General features: G+C 47.4%; 1 protein-coding gene across 2 annotated transcripts in view; it reads left to right on the top strand.

The window, feature by feature from the left end:
- BACE2 (beta-secretase 2) overlaps positions 1-22,076 on the top strand; it is a 116,322-nt gene that overhangs the window by 65,855 nt on the left and 28,391 nt on the right. The window contains exons 3-7 of one of the 2 annotated variants that reach the window (XM_010354518.2): positions 4,678-4,894; positions 8,520-8,648; positions 10,075-10,209; positions 12,607-12,708; positions 17,385-17,534. In XM_010354518.2, the coding sequence (XP_010352820.1) occupies positions 4,678-4,894; positions 8,520-8,648; positions 10,075-10,209; positions 12,607-12,708; positions 17,385-17,534 (733 nt within the window). The remainder of the gene's footprint in view (positions 1-4,677; positions 4,895-8,519; positions 8,649-10,074; positions 10,210-12,606; positions 12,709-17,384; positions 17,535-22,076) is intronic. The other variant, XM_010354519.2, reaches the window with a different exon arrangement.

Consider the following 22,076-nt stretch of genomic DNA (forward strand, 5'->3'; position numbering starts at 1 on the left):
TAACTCATAGACTGAAGAAAGGTAGCAAATGATTAGATAATTATAATAATAGCAGCTATTTTGTGGCATATCTCCTGTGTTCCAAGCTTTTGTTCTACATGCTTTACAGTATTAACTCTTTTAATCTGCGTAATTAACTTCATGAGGGATGTTATTATATTATCGCCATTTTTTAGTTGAGGAAACTGAGGCATAAAGAGAGTAAATAACTTGGCCCTGGGTCACACAGCTAATAAGGTATTGAAATCATATTTGAACCCAGGCAGTATAACTCCAGCTGCCTCTTGTCTCTCTGGAAATGACACCAAAATATCCAGAGTACTCCCTCTAAGGGGACCAGCAACCTGGGCAGGAAACTAGAGCAGATATACTAAATAGATATGCAGGCTGGTTCAGGTTCTTACTAACACTAGAAATTCTACGGAGTTTTCTATAGCCTGGACAGAGTAAAACTAAATTTTTCAAAAGGAAGTCATAGCACTTTAGACTGTTTAGGAAAGATACAATTACTCTACCAGGGCCAGGCAAGGTGGCTCACGCCTGTAATCCCAGCACTTTGGGAGGCTGAAGCAGGTGGATCACCTGAGTTCAGGAGTTTGAGACCAGCCTTACCAACATGGTGAAACCCTGTATCTACTAAAAATACAAAAATTAGTTGGGCATGGTGGCATGTGCCTGTAATCCCAGCTATTAGGGAGGCTGGGGCAGGAGAATCGCTTGAATCCAGGGGGCGGAGGTTGCAGTGAGCCAAGATGGCACCATTGCACTCCAGCCTGGGTGACATAGTGAGACTCCATTTCAACAACAACAACAACAACAACAAACAGTTATTCTTATTCTACCATACCGGGAGGTATGGTTTGACTGTGACCCCACTCAAATCTCATCTTGAATTATAGCTCCCATAATTATCATGTATTGTGGGAAGGACCCCGTGGGAGATAATTGAATCAAGGGGGTGGTCTTTCCCCATACGCTGTCTCATGGCAGTGAATAAGTCTCACAATATCTGATGCTTTGATAAGGGGAAACCCCTTTCAGTTGGCTTTCATTTCTCTCTTCCCTTCGCCATGTAAGACATGCCTTTCACCTTCTACCATGATTGTGAGGACTCCCTAGTCACATAGAATTGTGAGCCCATTTAACTTCTTTTCCTTTATAAATTACCCACCCAGTCTTGGGTATGCCTTTATCAGCAGTGTAAAAAAACAGACTAATACACCAGGGGTTGGCAAAGGCTAGCCCATGAGCCAAATATGACCTGCTGCCTGTTTTAGTAAATAAAGTTTTATCAGAACACAGCCATGCAAGTTTACTTACACATTGTGGCCGCTTCCACATTATGTTTAAGAGCTGAGTAGTTATCACAGAGATCCTATGGCCTACAAACCTAAAACATCTATTATTTGTTTCTTTATGGAAAAAAGTTGTCAACCTCTGTACTACATCATATTCTCCAAGCATTTCAAGATAGTCTTAGTATATTTCTGAACTTGAGGAATGAACCCAAATTGTCAAAATGGACTGAATAATTTAGTATTTTTATTGCTATTCAACATAAGCATGTGCATCCCTCCCATGTGGCAGGCACGTCTGAATTTATATTGGCACTAAAGCTTGGTGTTCCACCAGTCTTCAGATACCCCTTTTCAAAGACCTCACTGCACATTACCTGGGTAATTTCTGATGGATCCCTTAGTTCTCTAAGGTCCCTTTGTGGTCACTTTTCTGTTTCTGTGCCTGCCCATTGTCGGGAGATTTGCACACAGAAAACGTTCACTGAATGCCTCTCTTACTTTATGATCATGGTGGAGTGAACCAAGATAGTAGGCAAATGTTAAAATCCAACCATCTTTAGATTCTGTACCCCATTTTGAAGTTAGAATCAGCTGTTTCCCCAAAATCTGTTTGCTAGACCTTCGTAAAATCACATTTTTCCTGATTATAAAACTTATATATGCAAAAAATGTGGAAGTACCTAACCACAAGGAGTCCCCCCACCCCCAATCCTGCCACCTCAGCTAGCCACTGAGAATATTTGAGTGTAATAAATAGTTTTGAAGGAGATTCTGTCTCTTTGACGCATTTTTCTTTTAACTTTTTCTCTACATCATTTAAAATTTCTTAGAAAAAGAAACATTTTTTTCTTTGGCACATAGTAGTGCATCGTATGGATATGCTGTAATTTACTGAACTGTTTCTTTGTTACTGAGCATTTGGATGGTTTCCAACTGTTTGCTGTTATGCATAAAACATCACGACCATCTTAGCACATGGACCTCTGTCTGCTTCCTGGGTGTCTCCTTAGGGTCAGAGTCTCAGAAGTGCAGTTACTGAATTAAAGATAGTTAATATTTTTAACACTTATTAGATACACCAATAATGAATTAATGAATTAAAGGCCAGATATGGTGGCTCATGCCTGGAATCCCAGCACTTTGGGAGGCTAAGGCAGGAGGATTGCTTGAGCCCAGGAGTTTGAGACCAACTTGGTCAACATAATGAGACCTCATCTCTGCAAAAAAAGAAAGAAAGAAAAATATTAGCTGGGCTTGTTGGTGTGCACCTCTAGTGCCAGTTACTCAGTAGGCAGAGGTGGGAGGATCTCCTGAGTCCAGGAGTTCAACGCTACAGTGAGCCATGATTGTGCTGTGGCACTCCAGCCTGGATGACAGAGCAAGACCTTATCTTTAAAAGAAATAATGAATGAATGAATGAATGAATGAATGAATGAATGAATGAATGATCATGTCATCTCCGAACTTCTTTACTGACCTTAAGCAAGACTGCGCTAGTTCATGTAATCCCACAACAAAGACTTATTAACATGTGTTAATGTTCGCAGACTGATTATTAAAACAGAGTGAAATCAAGCCTGCAGGCGAGCAGGATCGCTTCAGCGTGATCTACTGGGTGATTTGATATTTAGCTTAGGATGGTGATCATATTCTTAGGAGGAGTGTGGTTTGAGTTCACAGACATTTGCCTAGAGATGTTTCTTAGGTTCCTTCCTATATTCCAGCAGTTTTCAAACTCAAATGGGTGTAGGAATGACCTTGCAGGGTGGGACACCCCAGGGCCTCAACACCTGCTGTCCTATCTCCACAATGCGCTGTCCCCAGAGAGCCCCAGGTCTGACTGTCTTCATTCAGGTCTCATGCAAACATGGCCGAATCCAAGAGTTCTCTCCGACTGCTGGGTCACTTGAGGTCCCCTTGCCTGCTTTATTCCCTGGGTGGCTCTCATTCCCCGTAACCACCATTCCTGCATGCATTGTCTCTCCTCACTGCAGCATAAACTGAGCGGGCAGGACTTTTCTCTGATCTTGTGAATGTCGTTCTGCGTCAGCAGCTCTTACCCCCAGGGCCACGTGAGTGTCAGGCTCAGGGTCGTGTCACAGTGATTCATGTTCTGGCATGCCATTAGCGTCACTGCCCATATTTTGGTGTGAGTATAATCAGCTTTGGGGCATTGGGGGAGAACCTTGAGAAGGACCTGTGACATGAAGGACGTGGGCTTCAGCAAGTAGGACTTGGTCATTATTTGTCACATGAGTTGTATGTGTGAACCTGAACCCCAGCCGCTGCTGGCGCAGGCTGGTGGAGCCTCCCTCCAGGGTGCCAGCACCTACCCGTGTCACAGAGCAGCAGCGCAGCAGCCCTGCAAAGCCGGAGGGCCAGGCAGGTGTCCAGATTGGGTTGTGTCCTTCAAAGGCTACAGTGGCCAAGCAAAACACCTGACTTATAGAGTTTAACTTGGGTATAGGGAAAAATTAAACTCAAAAGCCACATGTTTATACCACTGTGTCCCTTCCACATGACATGGAAAACACTGTTACCAAAGCATTAGCAATTATGTTTTTGGGGGAAGCTGTCCCTTTGTGAACACTGATACTGTTCATGATGAAGAATGGCTTACAGGCTTACAGTAGAATTTCTGCGTTTAGGATAGCTGCCTTGGACATGGCAACCTTATCTTTGTGGCTCGGGAACATGGATACATAAGAGAATACAATGGGCTTAGCCAGGCGTGGTGGCTCACGCCTGTAATCCTAGCACTTTGGGAGGCCAAGGCAGGCAGATCACAAGGTGAAGAGATGGAGACCATCCTGGCCAACAGGGTGAAACCCCGTCTCTACTAAAATTACAAAAATTAGCTGGGCATGATGATGTGTGCCTGTATTCCCAGCTACTCAGGAGGCTGAGGCAGGAGAATCGCTTGAACCCGGGAGGCGGAGGTTGCAGTGAGCAGAGATCGCACCACTGCACTCCAGCCTGGAGGACAGAGCAAGACTCCGTCTCAAAAATAAACAAATAGGCCGGGCCCGGTGGCTCAAGCCTGTAATCCCAGCACTTTGGGAGGCCGAGACGGGTGGATCACGAGGTCAGGAGATCGAGACCATCCTGGCTAACACGGTGAAACCCCGTCTCTACCAAAAAATACAAAAAACTAGCCAGGCGAGGTGGCGGGCGCCTGTAGTCCCAGCTACTCGGGAGGCTGAGGCAAGAGAATGGCGTAAACCCGGGAGGCGGAGTGTGCAGTGAGCTGAGATCTGGCCACTGCACTCCAGCCTGGGCGACAGAGCGAGACTCCGTCTCAAAAATAAATAAATAAATAAATGAAATGAAATGAAATGAAATGAAATGAATACAATAGACTTTTCTGCTCTTTCTCCAGGTCTAGCACATACCGCTCCAAGGGCTTTGACGTCACTGTGAAGTACACACAAGGAAGCTGGACGGGCTTCGTCGGGGAAGACCTCGTCACCATCCCCAAAGGCTTCAATAGTTCTTTTCTTGTCAACATTGCCACTATTTTTGAATCAGAGAATTTCTTTTTGCCTGGGATTAAATGGAATGGAATACTTGGCCTAGCTTATGCCACACTTGCCAAGGTAAGGCTAATCCATGGATTTAAGGAAATCAAATAATAGGATGAGATTCTGAAAATCAGTCATGAAAGGGCTGACACATGAGTCTTGGACTGTCTTTGGAGACAGTGAGAACCATGTGGTGGAAACAGACCAGTATTCACACCATTATATTTCCAAGCATTTTTTACATTGAAGGTGAACAGCATGATTCTTGGAACCTTCCTGTAAGACAGACTAATAGCATTAACTTTTTGTTTTATTTTCGTTTTATAGTTTAAAATGTTAACAGAATTTGAATCAAGTAGATCGTGATGTGTGTTTAGGAGTTTTTACTAAGGTAGGATTAAAACAAAACATATTTATTAAATTCATACGTTTGCGTGAAGATGGAGGCTGCGGGCAGCCCTGGAACGCAGGCAGGGGATGGTGCCCTCAGCCAGACTGGGATGTGGCCTGTTTTCCTGGCTCTGCAGGGGACACCTCCAAGGAGACACCCAACACCCAGCAGGGAATGTGGGCAGCCTGAAGGCATGCCCTGGGGATAGCCAGCCCTTCCCAGTGGTGGTGAGCCCCGGAGGAATTGTGGAGCCCTGTTCTTGCCATCACCAGAGCCTCCCCAAATGGAGAAAGACAGAATTGGATGTTCCCCAAATATTTGCACTTGGGGCCTACCCAAAGGAAATAATGTCTGTATGCAGGAGGAGGGAGGCAGGCAGGGGAATTTCCACCTGGAGGCATTGCCAAAGGCAGGCGGGAGTAGACACCGGGGGTGTGTGCTGGGCTCCTGGAGTCCACACGGGTTTGCATGCATCGAGAACTGCAGAAGGAAACCAGCTCTCCTGGCCTCGTACCTGGGCACCACGGCCTGGCCTCACCTTACTTAGCATTAGGCTTGGAACCAGAGCTACATGTGGAAGGAAACAGAAGTGACTGCTAGAGCAACACGCCCCCACTGTCCCGGGAGGATATTCTTCCCATCTTTCCAGCTCAAGTTTATGAGCAGATGGGGATGGGGTGGGGAGAGCAAGAGGAATTTTATAACCCTTGGCCCCCACAAGGAGACAGAATCACAATTACTGAAAGCCTATTAGGCCCTAGGCTGAGAAGATACAAGATAAGATGTGGGTCACTCAGTGCTCATGACTCCCCTGTGAGGCATACTTTGTAAGGTCATATTCTCCCCGTTTTATTTTTTCTTTTTCTTTTTACTTTTTTTATTTTTTTGAGAGAGAGTCTCACTCTATTTTCCAGGCTGGAGTGCAGCAGTGTAATCTCAGCTCACTGCAACCTCTGGCTCCCGGGTTCAAGTGATTCTCGCACCTCAGCCTCCCAAGTAGCTGGGACCACAGCCACACGCCACTACGCCTGGCTAACGCCTTTTGTATTTTTGGTAGAGACGAGGTTTCACTATGTTGGCCAGGCTGGTCTCAAACTCCTGGGCTCAAGTGATCCATTCACGTCAGCCTCTCAAGGTGTTGGGATTATAGCATGAGCCACCGCGCCTTGCCTTATTCTCCCCGTTTTCAAGATGTGGGGATTGAGGGTCAGTGAGCTGTTGCCCCTTTGAAATCAGAACATGGAGCTTCTCACTGCCTGCAGAGCCAGGGCTGGCTCATGAACCTTTTGTCCTCTGTATCATAGGGAATTGCAGATGGATGGAAACTTGCATTCCTAAACACATTTTCAAAGTGCTTTATCTGTATGTGACTGTTTAGAAATGAAAGATGTATATGACTGGTTTTATGTGAATTGTTCCGAAGTTGATAGAGGAAACCTAAATTGCCTGGAATTAATAATATGTAAAGCTTCTGTGAGAACAGACCCCTTCGGGGTTTGCTCAGACCTCCCGACTCACTTTGAGACATTTTATCTTTTCATTTATGAAATTCCAAGATTACTGACAATTGGCTTCCCATTTCCAGGGTTTGAGGAGAAAGCAATAGGACTCATAGGAAGCAGAGTGTGGCTGGGAACAGGGCCTGCAGGGTGGGCTGGGCGGACTGCCCCAGGGGTCTCTGAGGCAGGTGCACTGAGCGCTCTGCGGTGCTCAGGTTGTGAGGTGGCCCCTGGTCCATTCCAGGGGCTTCCTGTCAAGGCTGTATCAGGAACACCTATGGGGCTTCTAAAACTGCACCTTCTTGGGCCCCACTGAATCAGATTCTCTCAGGGTTGGTTGTGGGCACCTGGATGCTTTTAAGTCCCTAGGGGAATCCCAAGGCACAGCCCTAGTGAAGAAGGACTTGACAGAAAGATTGCAGCTCCTTCTCTGTGTGCCAGGTACAGTTCTAAGTGCTTTATAAGTATTGGCCCATTTAAGCCCCAGAGCAGCTCCAGGTGGCTGCCCTTATCCCCGTTTCACAGGGAAGGAAGCAAAGGAACAAGTCACTCGGCTGGCAAGTGGCAGAGCCAGTCTCCCCTTTGTGTTTGCTTTGCTTTACTGCCTCTCGAGAAGGTGGGTAGAACACCAGCTGGGGGCACCCCCAGGCCCACCCTGTTATCCCAAGAGGTGATTTTGTCTCACTGGTTGACCCAAACGCCCATGAGTGTTCTGACAGACATTGCATGTGGAAATCGTGCTGGATTCTGCCTCAGAATTCTGCAGAAGCTGAGATGAAACAAGTAGGAGGTCAAACACAAATGGATTAAACCAATGGGAAGATCTGTGTCTGTTCCATGGTGGAGTCCCCCTCTCACTCCCTCTGGAATCACAGTTTCAATTCTCACAGATAGTAAATAATCATTCCTGTGAATGACCATAGGCACCCGGGGGATGCCTGTAGCCTCTGTGCTACTATAGTTAATTACGTTTTCATCAAAAACTGACAACTCAGGGTCACCAACTCCAGTGTCTCCCAGTTGTCAAAGCCAAAATCTTAACTCGGGTCTATCACTAACTTCCTCCATGACCGCCAGCACCCCCAGCACACCCGCACCTCACAGTTGTTTGCAGACCTCCCCGGTTCCCTTTGAGTCTCTCTGGAGAAATGAGGGTATCTGTATGTCTTGCTAGATGTGAGGGAGACACAGAGCACATGAGGGCTTCTGAAATCTGGCCTCGGGGAATAAGAAGCCTTTTATGCTTCTGGAGTATAGATTTGTGCCTTTCCTGCTTCTTTCCCGCCAGAGTTCATGTGGCAGAGCTAAGCCTTGCCCCAGGCTCTGGGGTCCGGGAGATGCTGTCCTCCCTGGTCAGCCACCTCTTATTTGCATGGTGGACAGCTGCGGCTGACAGGCGAACAAAAATGTCTGCGGCCATGGCAGCTCCTAGAGAAACTCTTCTCTCCTTACTCTCAAATGCCTAAGATTAGGATCCACCACCTGCCACGGTAACCCAGTTCCACGGCTTCTCACACCCCCTCACGAGGCAGTCATGATGATAGATGTGCCTGCGTCGAATGGCTTCCAGAAATACGATCTTATTTGTACAACAGAGCAGTACCCAAAGGAAAAATACCAACCAGTGGGAAGCTCTGTTGGGGCTTTCTGAATTCCTAGACCCGATCACAAGCTGGTGTATTGTTGAACCATGAAAAAATTGAACATAAACACCAGGAATGTTGTCTGTGGTGCGTGGCATCTACATTGGGTGACCCGTGTCTACACTGTGAGTCCTAAGCAGGTGTCCCTCTCTGTCGCCCTCCCGCAGCCATCAAGTTCCCTGGAGACCTTCTTTGACTCCCTGGTGACACAAGCAAACATCCCCAATGTTTTCTCCATGCAGATGTGTGGAGCCGGGTTGCCCGTTGCTGGATCTGGGACCAACGGAGGTAGTCTTGTGGGTATCTTTCAGTCTTAAAGGGGCGAAAAATCACAGATGGATGGGCTCTTTTTTCTGTTTTATTAAACACCTGAGCAGAAATATTAGGCATGTAGGTGTGCTGTCAGTACTGTAAAACTTTCATCATCCTTGTTGTCGATCTTTTTAAAAATGGCTAAAATTAGACAATCCTTTATGTCATCTGCCATCTGGAAGGATGATTCTCATTGCTTCTCCAAATTCCATTAAAGCTTTTCTTTACCATCCTTGGAAGGGCGCTGCTTTCTGTGGGTGGGGGAGGGGCAAGTGAGGAGCGGTGGGGGGTGTGGTGAGTGGACCTGACTGTGGGTAGGGGGCAAAGGAGCGTTCATAAATTTGGCAGGGAAACAGGGACCCTCGTAGATCCTTTCTCTCTCTCTCTCAACACACACGCAGGCACGCGCGCACCACAGCACAAGTGTTTGCTACTGAAACAGAACCAAGGCCGTCAGCACTACGGAGGTGCTGGAGCCTGAGCTTTCCTCCAGGGCCCTGCACCCAGATGTCAAAAGTAGTAGGAGACAGAAGAATGCACTAGAAGGTGGTGCTGCCAGTCCCTTTGCTGTCTGACTATGAGGGGCGGGCTCTGCACCCCTGGTCCTCAGCTACTTTCATTTGCTACCATTTCCAGGCAGAGGATAGCATAGGATTTATGAGGAAATGTTTTATGATCTTGCAAAACGAAGCTTTGATCAGGGAAGTGCTTGTTCTTCTGTTGTCTGACCTGCAAGGAACTAAATAATTGTCAGTCAGTGTGGTTAACTGCCTTATTGCATTTCTTTGAAGGAAAAATCTCAATATTGTAAAGCTAAACTTGTATGTACTTTCTTTGGATAAGAGAAACCCCCCAAAGCATCTTGATTAGATGAGGGCCTAATACCATCTGACTTTTGCAGACATGGACCCATAACATTCCATGTTTATTTTATTTATTTATTTATTTTATTATTATTATTATTATTGAGATGGAGTCTCGTTCTATTGCCTAGGCTGGAGTGCAATGGCGTGATCTCAGCTCACTGCAAGCTCCGCCTCCTGGTTCAAGCGATTCTCCTGCCTCAGCCTCCTGAGTAGCTGGGACTACAGGTGCCCGCTACCACGCCCAGCTAATTTTTGTATTTTTAGTAGAGACGGGGTTTCACCATGCCAGCCAGGCTGTTCTCGAACTCTTGACTTCATGATCCGCCCGTCTCAGCCTCCCAAAGTGCTGGGATTACAGGCACGAGCCACCACGTCCAGCTCCTTGTTTATTTTTTAAGCATTAGTATTTGTTTCATGACATCATCACAAAGTAGAAGCCCTCATTGCAGTCAAGTTTCTCTTTACAAGCGCATGCTTCTCTGTGTAACCTGTTGATATGTCTGTGTATTTTTTCTCTTATACCTATAAATATTTTCTGTCCCAGGTCCTGGGTGGAATTGAACCAAGTTTGTATAAAGGAGACATCTGGTATACCCCTATTAAGGAGGAGTGGTACTACCAGATAGAAATTCTGAAATTGGAAATTGGAGGCCAAAGCCTTAATCTGGACTGCAGAGAGGTATTCATGCTATGGTCTCTGTTGTGTCTTTCTGTGTGTGCCTGGGTCACTTAAATATGCCAGCTGGAACCCGTAGATGCCAATAGAAGGTACATTACCTTGTAAGATAAAGGCTAATTACATGAAAAGATGCAGGGCCTTGCTGTACAGTAAGTTGAAATCAATTAATTGTCTTCACTCCCCACCACAAATATTGCATCCTCCCAATCACTTAGCTTCATAGGACAAAATTACCATTAAATGGTGAGTGAAGAGGACTATCTGAGCTACACCTTTCACCATACATTCATCTTGGACTGATGGTCCCTAAGCTGGGTTTAAGAGGTTGAAATAAGCAGATTTTTCATCAGTGTAGGACAGAGAAGGACGAAAAATAAGCAGAATGAAACCAAAAAAATCATCAGCTTTTTATCCTCCATTCACAGCTAGCCTGGCCCCCGGAGTACCCAATTCTCCCTGAAAAACAGTCATGCTGTAAAGATGTATGTGGCTCGGTAGTGCTAAAGTGGCCACATGCAGAGCTCTGACACCAAACCTCTTAGGACCCGTGTTCTTGCCCTCTCACTGCGTTTTGGCATGTTGGTAACACATTATGACATTATGATTATGATTATGACTTACGAGAGCCTCAGTCTTCTATAGCACTTTTAGAATGCTTTATAAAAACCATGGGCATTTCATTATATTCTAACCTGTTAGCACTTCCGTTCATATGAACCGTCACATGCCAACATCGATTCTCATATATGCAGGTACCTCTTGTCACGCACGTCCGTGTGAAGAGACCACCAAACAGGCTTTGTGTGAGCAACAAGGCTTTTATTTCACCTGGGTGCAGGCGGGCTGAGTCCGAAAAGAGAGTCAGTGAAGGGAGATAGGGGTGGGGCCATTTTATAAGATTTGGGTAGGTAGTGGAAAATTACTATCAAAGGGGGTTTTTCTCTGGCTGGCCTGGGTGGTGGTCACAAGGTGCTCAGTGGGGGAGCTTTTGAGCCAGGATGTGCCAGGAGAAGGAATTTCACAAGGTAACATCATCAGTGAAGGCAGGAACAGGCCATTTTCACTTCTCTTGTGATTCTTCACTTGCTTTGGGCCATCTGGACATATACGTGCAGGTCACAGGGGATACGATGGCAATGGCGTAGCTTGGGCTCAGAGGCCTGACACCTCTGAGAAACTAAAGATTATAAAAATGATGGTCCCTTCCATTGCAAATCTGTGTTTATTGACAAGAGGCACTTATTTGTCAACTAAGAACCTAGTGGTAGAATCAAATGTCCGAATGTAAAACAAAATACAAAACGTGTGTGTGTGTGTGTGTGTGTGTGTATGTGTATTAGAGAGGAAAAGCCTATATTTGGAGGTGTGATTCTTAGATTCTAGGTTCTTTCCTGCCCACCCCATACGCACGCACCCCACAAAAGAGCGAACAAAAAGCCCAGGACATCTCAGTGCAACATTTCAGTTTGCTACAGGACTTTTAAATATTCACTTTACTTATCTATTAAAAACATGAAAATGTTACGAATAAGCTAAGCTATATTTTAAATTGTTTGTTTTTACACTGAAAATAATGTAATATTTGTGAAGAATACTAATACATTGGTATATTTCATTTTCTTAAAATTCTGAACCCGTCCTCCCTTATTTCCTTTTGACCCAAATGGTGTATTGGTCGTGTGACTCATGGATTTGCCTTAAGGCAGGAGGATCAAGTTGCCCAGGACTCATTCCATCCCTGGGTAGACTTGCCCACACAGCTGTGCCTGTAGAGGTTGGGGTGGCTCATCTGGTGTTGGCCACTGGCCTCCATTCTCTTCCCTCTGCCACATGAAGAACGTTGCAGGTGGGGACAGGACTGGCAGCGCCTATGTGTGTCTCAGTCTATGATGCAGTGTGGCTCTGGGCTCTGGTTGTTACCAATGCAAATATGGGATGTCTGTTGAAAAATTGTCCCTCCTTCTTCTCTTCATTAGTGAGGTCATAGAGAGTTGATTTGTGTACAGTTTATACAAGTGGCTTTTAATATATTTCAGCCTCAAAAGACAAATAGGTCTTCCCTCTGCCCTGGGGCAGGAGTGGGGGTCCTCAGTGAAGGAACTTGGGCAGCTCTGAGTAAGGAAAGAGCTCCCCAGTAGCCATCCCAAGGAGGGCTATTGATTTGCTAATTTGGGCCACGTCCCCTGGGCCCATTTCCTTGTCTCTGAAGTGAGCGTGTTGGGCTGGAAGACACCTGGTTCCCCAGTTCTGAGAACATGAATGAACTACAGTCCTTGACGAGTGGCGTGGCTGCCTGGATTTGTGTGTAACAGACAGACGGTGATGGTGGCTGGAGCTACGTGGGGCGGGGAGCGCCACCGTCACTCATGCACCTTCCCGTTTCTCTCCTGGTTCAAGTATAACGCGGACAAGGCCATCGTGGACAGTGGTACCACGCTGCTGCGCCTGCCCCAGAAGGTGTTCGATGCAGTGGTGGAAGCTGTGGCCCGCGCATCTCTGGTGAGTCCTCGGGACACTCACGGATCCCCGAGTCGCTGAGTTACAATCACCTGCGGAGCAGCACTGCGTGTTCTGAGTGTCTCTGAACTATTGCACCATGCGTTTCAAATTTTCATATCGTGTATTTGGGTATTTTATATGTAATCGTATAGGTGTAATATGTAAATATATTTTGTGTTTAAAATCTTTATATTTTGAAGGGTTTTGTTTCAACTATTACTTGTTAATTTCACAATCCCCTTCTTTGATGTTAGCAAATAATACCTTCATGAACCTCAGAGGACTTGGATCTGAATGTGCAGTGCCCTCTAGTTTTTCAAATAATAGTTCCGTTGGTATAGTATTTTTTTAATCCGTGTAAACAATACTTGGTAATGTAACTGTTAGAGTAAACAATAATACAAGAATACATTTATAGCCTTTAAAACAAAACACATAAACCAAAAATTTTACTCCTTTTTGGCCTTCATCCCCGCACTGGTTATCTTAACTTCTGTTTGCGTGGAAGAATATCGTTTTTTCATGGAAGACAAAGATCAATCAGCCAATCTAATCATTAGTTTATGGCCATGCTCTGAAATACAATTAAAATTACTATTGTGGACAACATGCCTTTTTGGGACCTGGCTGATGGTATTCCTGGTGTGACCCCAACTTTCCAGTCAGTTCAGGGCAATAAACATTGGATATAGCACAGCTTTGGGGATGAAATAGAATTAAATTTAGTCTAGTTTTTGCCACTTTTAGCTGGATGTCTGGGGAGGGGTTTTGTGCCCTCTGAGAGCCTCTGTATTCTCCACTGAGGGGTGGTTGGTTGTGAGGTTTGGGTCAAATGCTTGGTGTTGAGTAGACACTTGGAGCTTCCATTTAACGTGCAACCATGGCTCTGCTGCTGTTTGTTTAGATGAGAGATGAATGTGACTTTTGGCTTCTGAGTGTTCTCGTAGCATCTGTCCACTCAGGGCCTTCCTTGTGAGATCGTCAGAAAGTGTTTCCTGCACAAACACTGCGGCCCTGGCGTGGGGCTGATTGTCCTGCTACTCTGCTGTGATGACTGAGTTCAAAGAGTGGCCGATAGGAGCACATATGGTGGTTGCCTTGTTACAGCTCATAGCAGAAACGTGACAAGCAGGAGAGGGCTTTGGGTTGTCCTGAACCCAGACTTCAGACACCTGTGACTGCTGTGGGAAGAGCGGCTCGCTGATGAAATGACACAGGGAGAATAAGCAGGAAAGGCCGCAGGCCTTTTTTGAAGCAGCAGGTCTCAGGGCGACCAGCCGCCTGGCACAGCTGCAGCTGAAGCCACGGCAGAGTCTCCATCTTTCCCACTATCTGCTGAATCAGAGAAAGTGGCAGGTAACATTTTTAGTTCCTTAAATTTAGAACGCTTGCTGAAAATCAGACCCTACTTAAAATAAGGAGTGATACCCTCATTTCTTAAATAGTAAAAATGCCCTCAGCAGGATTAACGTGAGTACCTTCCAACTTCATATCCTGAATGGAAAAGTCTGACCACCATCCCGAGGACGTGTTTGAAGCGCAGTGTGAAAATCCAGCAAGCCGTGGGCCGGCCGGGCCTCTGTGCCGTGAGAGGCGGGGTGGCGGGGCTGCAGGGTGCTCACACTCCCGAGCTCATTGTGGCATGTGCTGAGCCGAAAACCACGAGGTGGAAGGAATGAGACGACATTTGTTTGCCTTGTCTAAAATTACCCTCTGATTTCATTCGGTCCCTGCGTCAGGAGGGAGAAACATGGGAAGGTTGTTTGTCTTGGGCAGGGAAAGCATAACAAGGGTGTATTGTGTGTCTGTCTTACTGTCTCTGGACCAAAGTTGTGTTTATTTTTCTTATCTACCAGGTCCGGGTAAGCCAACCCTCTTGGCTTGGATTTCCTTCTGGTTAAGGGGAGGGCTGGCTTCAGAGAGTGAAAGACAATAGAAGTGTGGAGCTCTGTCTCCTGGCGTGGATTGTTCAGATGGGATTCTAGAAATGAAGGGTTTGGAGTTCTGTATTTAGAAATGAACCTGGAGCGGGGACTATTGTGCAAGGTGCAGCCCATGCAGAGGCACGGAGACCTGGGCTTGTTCGGACCCTGCTGCAGTGCCCACGTGGCTCAGGCCCAGTGCTTCTCCAAGGAGGAAATCCAGACGCAAAATAATACCCTCTTTAAGATGACTTCTGGGCCGGGCGCGGTGGCTCACGCCTGTAATCCCAGCACTTTGGGAGGCCGAGGCGGTCGGATCACGAGGTCAGGAGATCGAGACCATCCTGGCTAACACGGTGAAACCCCGTCTCTACTAAAAAATGCAAAAAATTAGCCGGGCGTGGTGGTGGGCACCTGTAGTCTCAGCTACTTGGGAGGCTGAGGCAGGAGAATGGTGGGAACCTGGGAGGCAGAGCTTGCAATGAGCCAAGATCGTGCCACTGCACTCCAGCCTGGGCGACTGAGCAAGACTCTGTCTCAAAAAAAAAAAAAAAAAAAGATGACTTTTGACTTTAAAACTGTGTGATCTGAGGGTCGAAACTGGCCCCCCAAGGACACGTGGCTTCACCCCCGGGGAGGCTGCCAGACTTTTGGTTAAGGACCATGGCTCTGGGGACAGTAAGTCCCACATCCAAATCTGAGGTGAGCTACCCAGGCCAGTTACTGGGCCCCTCGGAGCCTCATTGTCCACCTGCTGTTGGAGCTGGCCATGGCACTGTCATCTGAGCTCTGTGCCCCATGCCCTGCTGCAGACCTGGCCACCGAAGCTCTTCGCCAAATCCAGCAAAATGACCATCCCACCTCTCATGAGCATGTCTGAGGAGGGGCTCTTCCTGTGATGTGCATCTTTAGTAGACTTCGCCTTTTTACAAAGCAAAGATACATTAATGCCAGCATTAGAAATTACACAAATCAATCACAAATGGTCTGAGTGGAGAACGTGGGATGGATGCACCAACCACAGGGAGCTTTCTACCCAGCTGCATGCCCTGGTGAGGAGGGCAGGTGTCTGCAGTGCTCATGGTTACATAGCACGTGCCACCCCCGATATTCAGTGTGTGGGCATCGGCAGACGCATCCAGGGGCACCCATGTGTTTTTTCAGTTCTGGTCTTGGCAGTGTTCTATCCCATTTTCCCGTCTTCTGTTCTAACTATCCCTTTGGCTTCTATAAGACCCTTCTCCCTCCTCCTTGGACTCGCCCTGTCCCTGTGCCCCTCCTCGTGGAGCCTCTTTTTCTGGCCTGAGACCCCTGTTCTTGCTGCACATCCTCCTATGTGATCCCATCCTTAGCCTCATCAATATCTCCTGCTCACCTGTCAGTGCCTCTGGAAGGTGTGTCTAGCCCAGGCCCATCCCCTGGAGCTCAGGGGACTCAGGACTCGTGAGCCTCAGATGTACACTTGGACACATGAACCACATCAATGTGCCACAGAGCTCAGCCCTCTGCAGATGAAATGCGGTCACGGTATTCCTTCACAGTGGCGCCCCTGGTTCCCTCACCTCCTCATCTTCCATTCCTGTCTGTCTGCAGCAGCAGCCATGTCCAGCAGGCAGGTTCCACGGCAGCATCTTCTGCAGCACCCCTACCATACACCTCCCCAGCGCCTGCTTGGCCCTCCAGTCCAGCTCTCGCCTTTCTTCCTTCCAGCCATGGCCTCCTCCTGCTCTGCCCCACACGGGACCCTGCCCTGGATGTGCTACAATAGACACGTCAGACACAGTCCTTCCTCAGCAGCCGGCAGGCCCAGGGCAGACTGCTCGGGATCCTGCCTGTGAAGTCACACAGGTGTCGTTAACTTGCCAACTCAGCAACTAGTGGATATGGGCAGATGCTACCTTCCTTCCAGTTCCCCGGTGAGAGGCGCAGGTGGATGTCCTGTGTTGCCGGCCACCTTTTTGTCCCTAGGTGCCATTTATTTTTTTCCACAAATATTTCCCAGGTCTCTTCTGTGTGCAAGGTGTTAGGGCTGCAGCAGGGGTGGGCCACAGATCTCTGTCCTGAGAAGACTTGGATTCTAGTGCAGGAGACCGAAGTGTATCATGCCAATCAGTGTAAATTGTTAACTGCCACAAGGAGAAAGGCCAGGAAGGAGAGGGGCATGGTGGTGTTCTAGTGTTACAAGAGGAAGCCAGGGAGGGCTTCCTGGATGAAGCAGTATCTGACCTGAGATCTGGAGGAGGAGAAAAACGTCCCAAAAGAGCAGAGAGCCCACACTAGGCTCTGCACCAGGAGGCAACTTGCTGGGCTTATGGAATTCAGAGGGCAAGTGATAAGCAGAAAGGCCTTGGGGGGCCACAATTAGGATTTCCGTCTTCTAAAGGGCCTCTGCCCTCTGCTATGTGACCTTGGGCAAGTTACTTCACCTCTAGTGCTTTGGTTGCCTCATCTGTAAAGTTGCGAGGATAATGCTATCACACTGGTTGAGAATTTAAGTAATTATTGCTGCAAAGGGCTTATAAGGGTGCCTAATACTAGTACTAGTAGGTACTTCGTGTGTCTTGGCAATTTTAATCATTATTATTTTGTCATCACCGTCACTCTTCCAGGAGACTAATGTCCCTGCTGTTCTGTCCAAATTAAACATTGTTTATCCCTGTGGGCATCTGGCGAGGTGGCTAGGAGAGCCTGGAGCTGTTTCCTGTTGACGCGCCAGACTAGTCATGGTTTCTCATGTGGTCTTGTTTTGTCTAGATTCCAGAATTCTCTGATGGCTTCTGGACCGGGTCCCAGCTGGCGTGCTGGGCGCATTCGGAAACACCTTGGTCTTATTTCCCTAAAATCTCCATCTACCTGAGAGACGAGAACTCCAGCAGGTCGTTCCGCATCACAGTCCTGCCTCAGGTACAAACGTGGGTTTGTGCTTCGCTCTTTTTATTAGGCAAAAGTGAAAGCACTCCATGCATGGCACGTGTATTAGATGTCACACCTGTATTAGATCTCTATCACCACAATGATGCTGCAAAAGACAGCCACACATTACTGCCCCTGAGTCCAGGCAGAGCGGTGTCCCTTGGCCGGGCTCACTCACGTGTCTCTGCTTCAGCTGGTGGTTGGCTGGGGCCCGACTGGCCTCTGCCCAGGCTGGTGTAGGATGGTCTCACTCACATATCTGGTGGTGAGGTGGATGGAGGAACGGAGTCATGCGTTTCTCTCCATCTAGCGACTGAGTCACATGTGGTAACAGGGACCTGGGAGACAGAAAAGAACCACACAGGGGCTCCTGAAGTATCAGCCAAGACTGACCATCGTCTCTTCCATGGTGCTACCCAAACAAGCCCAAGGCCAGCCCAGATTCTGAGGATGGGGGAAGAGACGGCCCTCGCACTGGGAGGAGCCACAGAGCTACATTGCCAAGGGTATGGCTACAAGGAAAAGGGAAGACCTGGAGACATTTTCATCACACCTACCACATCACCCTTATGTATTTTTCCTGTTTACATATAAAGAATAAAACTAGGCTGGGTATGGTGGCTCACACCTGTAATCCCAGTACTTTGGGAGGCCTGAGGCAGACAAATCACTTGAGGTCAGGAGTTTGAGACCAGCCTGGCCAACATGACAAAACTCTGTCTCTACTAAAAATACAAAAATTAGCCAGGCATGATGGTGCATGCCTATAATCCCAGCTACTTGGGAGGCTGAGGCAGGAGAATCGCTTGAACCTGGGAGGCAAGATCACACCACTGCACTCCATCCTGGTGACAGAGTGAGACTCCATCTTAAAAACAACAACAAACAAAAACTTTACATTTAAAAATAAAATTGTTATAGAACTGTTTCCAGTGTAGCCAAGAGAATCCAAATATCATGGTAATTTGATACCCAAACCTTTAATTTAAAAAACATGTGAGCTCTAAATCTTTTATACTCTTTCTTTTAATCATTCTTTCTGGAAGAGTGACGGTGATGACAAAATAATAATGATTAAAAAAAAAAGGGCCGGGCGCGGTGGCTCAAGCCTGTAATCCCAGCACTTTGGGAGGCCGAGACGGGCGGATCACGAGGTCAGGAAATCGAGACCATTCTGGCTAACACAGTGAAACCCCATCTCTACTAAAAAGTACATAAAACTAGCAGGGCGAGGTGGCGGGCGCCTGTAGTCCCAGCTACTCGGGAGGCTGAGGCAGGAGAATGGCATAAACCCGGGAGGCGGAGCTTGCAGTGAGCTGAGATCCGGCCACTGCACTCCAGCCTGGGCGACAGAGCCAGACTCCGTCTCAAAAAAAAAAAAAAAAAAAAAAAAAACTGGAATGTCCAAGATGAAGACATCATTTTTTTCCTACACTCCCAGTACCCACTGACTCCCTATTTATCCTACATGTCTAATGAAATGGACCACGTCTGTCTTCCTCAGTTCCATTTCTCACCTCTTCCTCCTCCCCTCCGTTACTGAGCCCTCACATGTGTGGCTCCCACCAGCACCTCCGTAACCTGCAGAGTACTGCTGTGCTCCCAAGCCCCGACCCTCTCTTCTTTTTGAAACTGTTGTCAGATTAATCTTCCTAGACCACCACTTTCACCCGAGCCTCCCCTGCTATGAGTAAGCAGCGCATCCCCACAATTTAAATGCCCAGGGCTCGCTCCTGGCATCGCTGTCCATGGCCTCCCACCAGACCCCTCCTAGTTCCCCAGTGTTTTCACTGTACCCTGACCCTCTGCCGGGTGGCCACTGACCCTCAAGGCCTCTCTCCTAAGCTCTGTTCCACCAACCCCCCTGCCTGAAATGCCCTCCCTTCCGTACTCCACCCGTATATCCAGATTCTTCCCATCCTTTAAGACTCAACTCAGACAACCCAGCTTTTGTTGAAACTATGCCGAGCAGAATAACCCATTTGTGAGGTTGCACCTCCCACTCAGCACGCATATTTTCTGGTCTGCTCATCTGGCGTGGAATCTTATCTTTAGGGTACGTTTTATGCCGTTGCCTTTTTCATTTGACTTCTCTTTTCTTAACTTCTATTTCGTTTTCAATTAATTATAAATTCCTTAAAGATGAGAGCTGTGGGGTGTAAAAGATCGTCCTTCCTTCCCCAACTCCACCAGGCAGTGGAGGGAAAGTGCATCAGAACTGTTTGTGGAATGGACACATCAATGTGTCTTTGTTGCAATTTGACGACTTTGAGATAAAGGGAATTGGACTGCAGGGACAAGGAAGGAGGCATAATTTCAGGAGAAAAAAAGTAAATGATACTACTGCCTTTTCCCATTTTCATCTTTACACTGTAGGAATGTGCTTTCCAGAAAAGGAGAGATCTTGGGGAAAGGATTGAAAGCTTCAGGAGAAATTCAGGCCAACAGGAGACACCACGCTCTCAGGAGAGGCTGGAGTTACACGCTCAGCACTGCCCTTCCCTCACACCGTAACTTTGAGCAAAGGATTTAGCCCTGCCTGTGTCTCTTTAACTATAAAGGAGAAACAATAATACCTACCAAAGACATTTTCAGAAGATTGCAGTATCTTTGGGTGAATGGCACTGCACGAAGTGATGCTACAATGCTATGTTTTCAGCATCTTTAATATCATGTGCTCTTGGCCGGGCGCCGTGGCTCATGCCTGTAATCCCAGCACTTTGGGAGGCCAAGGAGGGTGAATCACAAGGTCAGGAGTTCGAGACCAGCCTGGGCAACATGGTGAAACCCTGTCTCTACTAAAAATACAAAAAATTAGTTGGGCTTGGTGACGTGGACTCAGCTACCTGGGAGGCTGAGGCAGGAGAATCGCTTGAACCTGGGAGGCAGAGGTTGCAGTGAGCTGAGATCGTGCCACTGCACTCCAACCTAGATGACAGCATGAGACTCCATCTCAAAAAAAAAAAAAAAAATCATGTTATCTTGATGATTACATTTTGGCTAGTACAGCGGCAAAATGTGGACATTATTTCATCCGTGTGGTGTGTAATAATGTTAAAACCCAGCTTGGGGACCCGGGTGTGTGCTGCTAAATAAATATCAGGCACCAAGTACTCATAAGAAGCAGGAGGAGAAGGCAGGCATTTGGGGGAAACCTCTCAGTCCAGGCGGGTCACAGCTGGGAAGGATTGCTTGACTTCTTCAATAGCTTTTAGGACCCAGCACTGGGCAAGCTCAGGAGCAGAATGAGAGAGGTTTGGGAGCATTTCATCTCATTTGCACATCTCTGCCTAAGAATTCATTATTGCTTTCACTTATAATGGTAGATATTTTTTGGTTGACTTCGACACGTTCCCATTTTTGGTTTTTAAAAATCCACTTTGCCTGCTGTTTTCCTGATTTCTTAACATTCCACTTGCTTTCCATTCCCTTTCTGGGAGGGGACTCCCATAGGAAGCTGGGAAAGATCACCTGGTGAGACCTCACACGCTCCACGTTTCCCAGCAGAAAGGCTCTGCCCAGCAGCCTTTCTAACACCAAGGGAAACCGACAGCGTTCTTGTCCTCAGAGGTCCTACCTGGGACCTCTCAAACATGAGCCCTAATACGTGGGCAAACGATTGCCCCTGCAGAAAAGAGTCAAGTCCAAAGCAATTACTTTAAACTTTGTCCATACCCAACACTATTTTCCAACAGCCCATGGGCTGAATCCTATGTGGCCTGTTAAAAAACAGCAGCCGCCAGCCCACAGGGGAGCTCTGAGGTTTCTTCATAGCTTCTGCTTTGTCCCTACTTGACCTGCTCTTCAGAGTGGTCACATGGCAGCCCCTCCCTGCTGGTCTCTTCTCAGTCTTTTCTGCTCCCTCCAAAATCACCCCTCGCAGTCCCTCAAACCCCCTACAGCCAGAAGGCCCAGGACTCTTGTGTATTAGTGTGTCTCTTCCTGCCTCTGCCCTTTAAGGCTAATCATTACTCACAGGAAGGTTCGTTTGCTTACTCATTTTGCACTCTTGCTTTTCTCCAAACAAGTGGCATTTTGTCATACTCAGCTGCTATACTCTCTAATTGCCTGCATTTGAATTATTTGCTATTCAAAAGCCAAGAAATTGTTACTGCTGATAGGATACTGATTTGCTCACTGATTGTGTTAAGGTTTGACCCATTTCCCAGCATACTCTTGGCTCCAGGGATATCACTGGCCGACTCGACTACATTTAACACTGCACAGCACCTGTGGGAACTGACCCTCCTGAATGGCAGAACTTGTGACCCACACATGCTGTTCTCTCTCTGGTGTTGATTACTCCTTCCTCTTTTCACTGAGGAAATCGTCCTGCCTCCGTCAGGCTACCTACTTTTAAAACTCTCTCTGTCTCTGCCCGAGGGGTGCATGATGGGCTCTGGGCCAGCTAGGAGAGATTGCAGTGGATCCTGAAGGACGAGGATAGTGAGGACTTGGCCTGAGTCGGGCGAGGGAGTGATTAGATTCTGCTTCGGTTTCACAGGAAGGCTCACAGGAGTCTAGTTACAGTCT

The sequence above is a fragment of the Rhinopithecus roxellana genome, chromosome 13 (genome assembly GCF_007565055.1).
Source record: "Rhinopithecus roxellana isolate Shanxi Qingling chromosome 13, ASM756505v1, whole genome shotgun sequence".
Lineage (NCBI taxonomy): Eukaryota > Metazoa > Chordata > Mammalia > Primates > Cercopithecidae > Rhinopithecus > Rhinopithecus roxellana.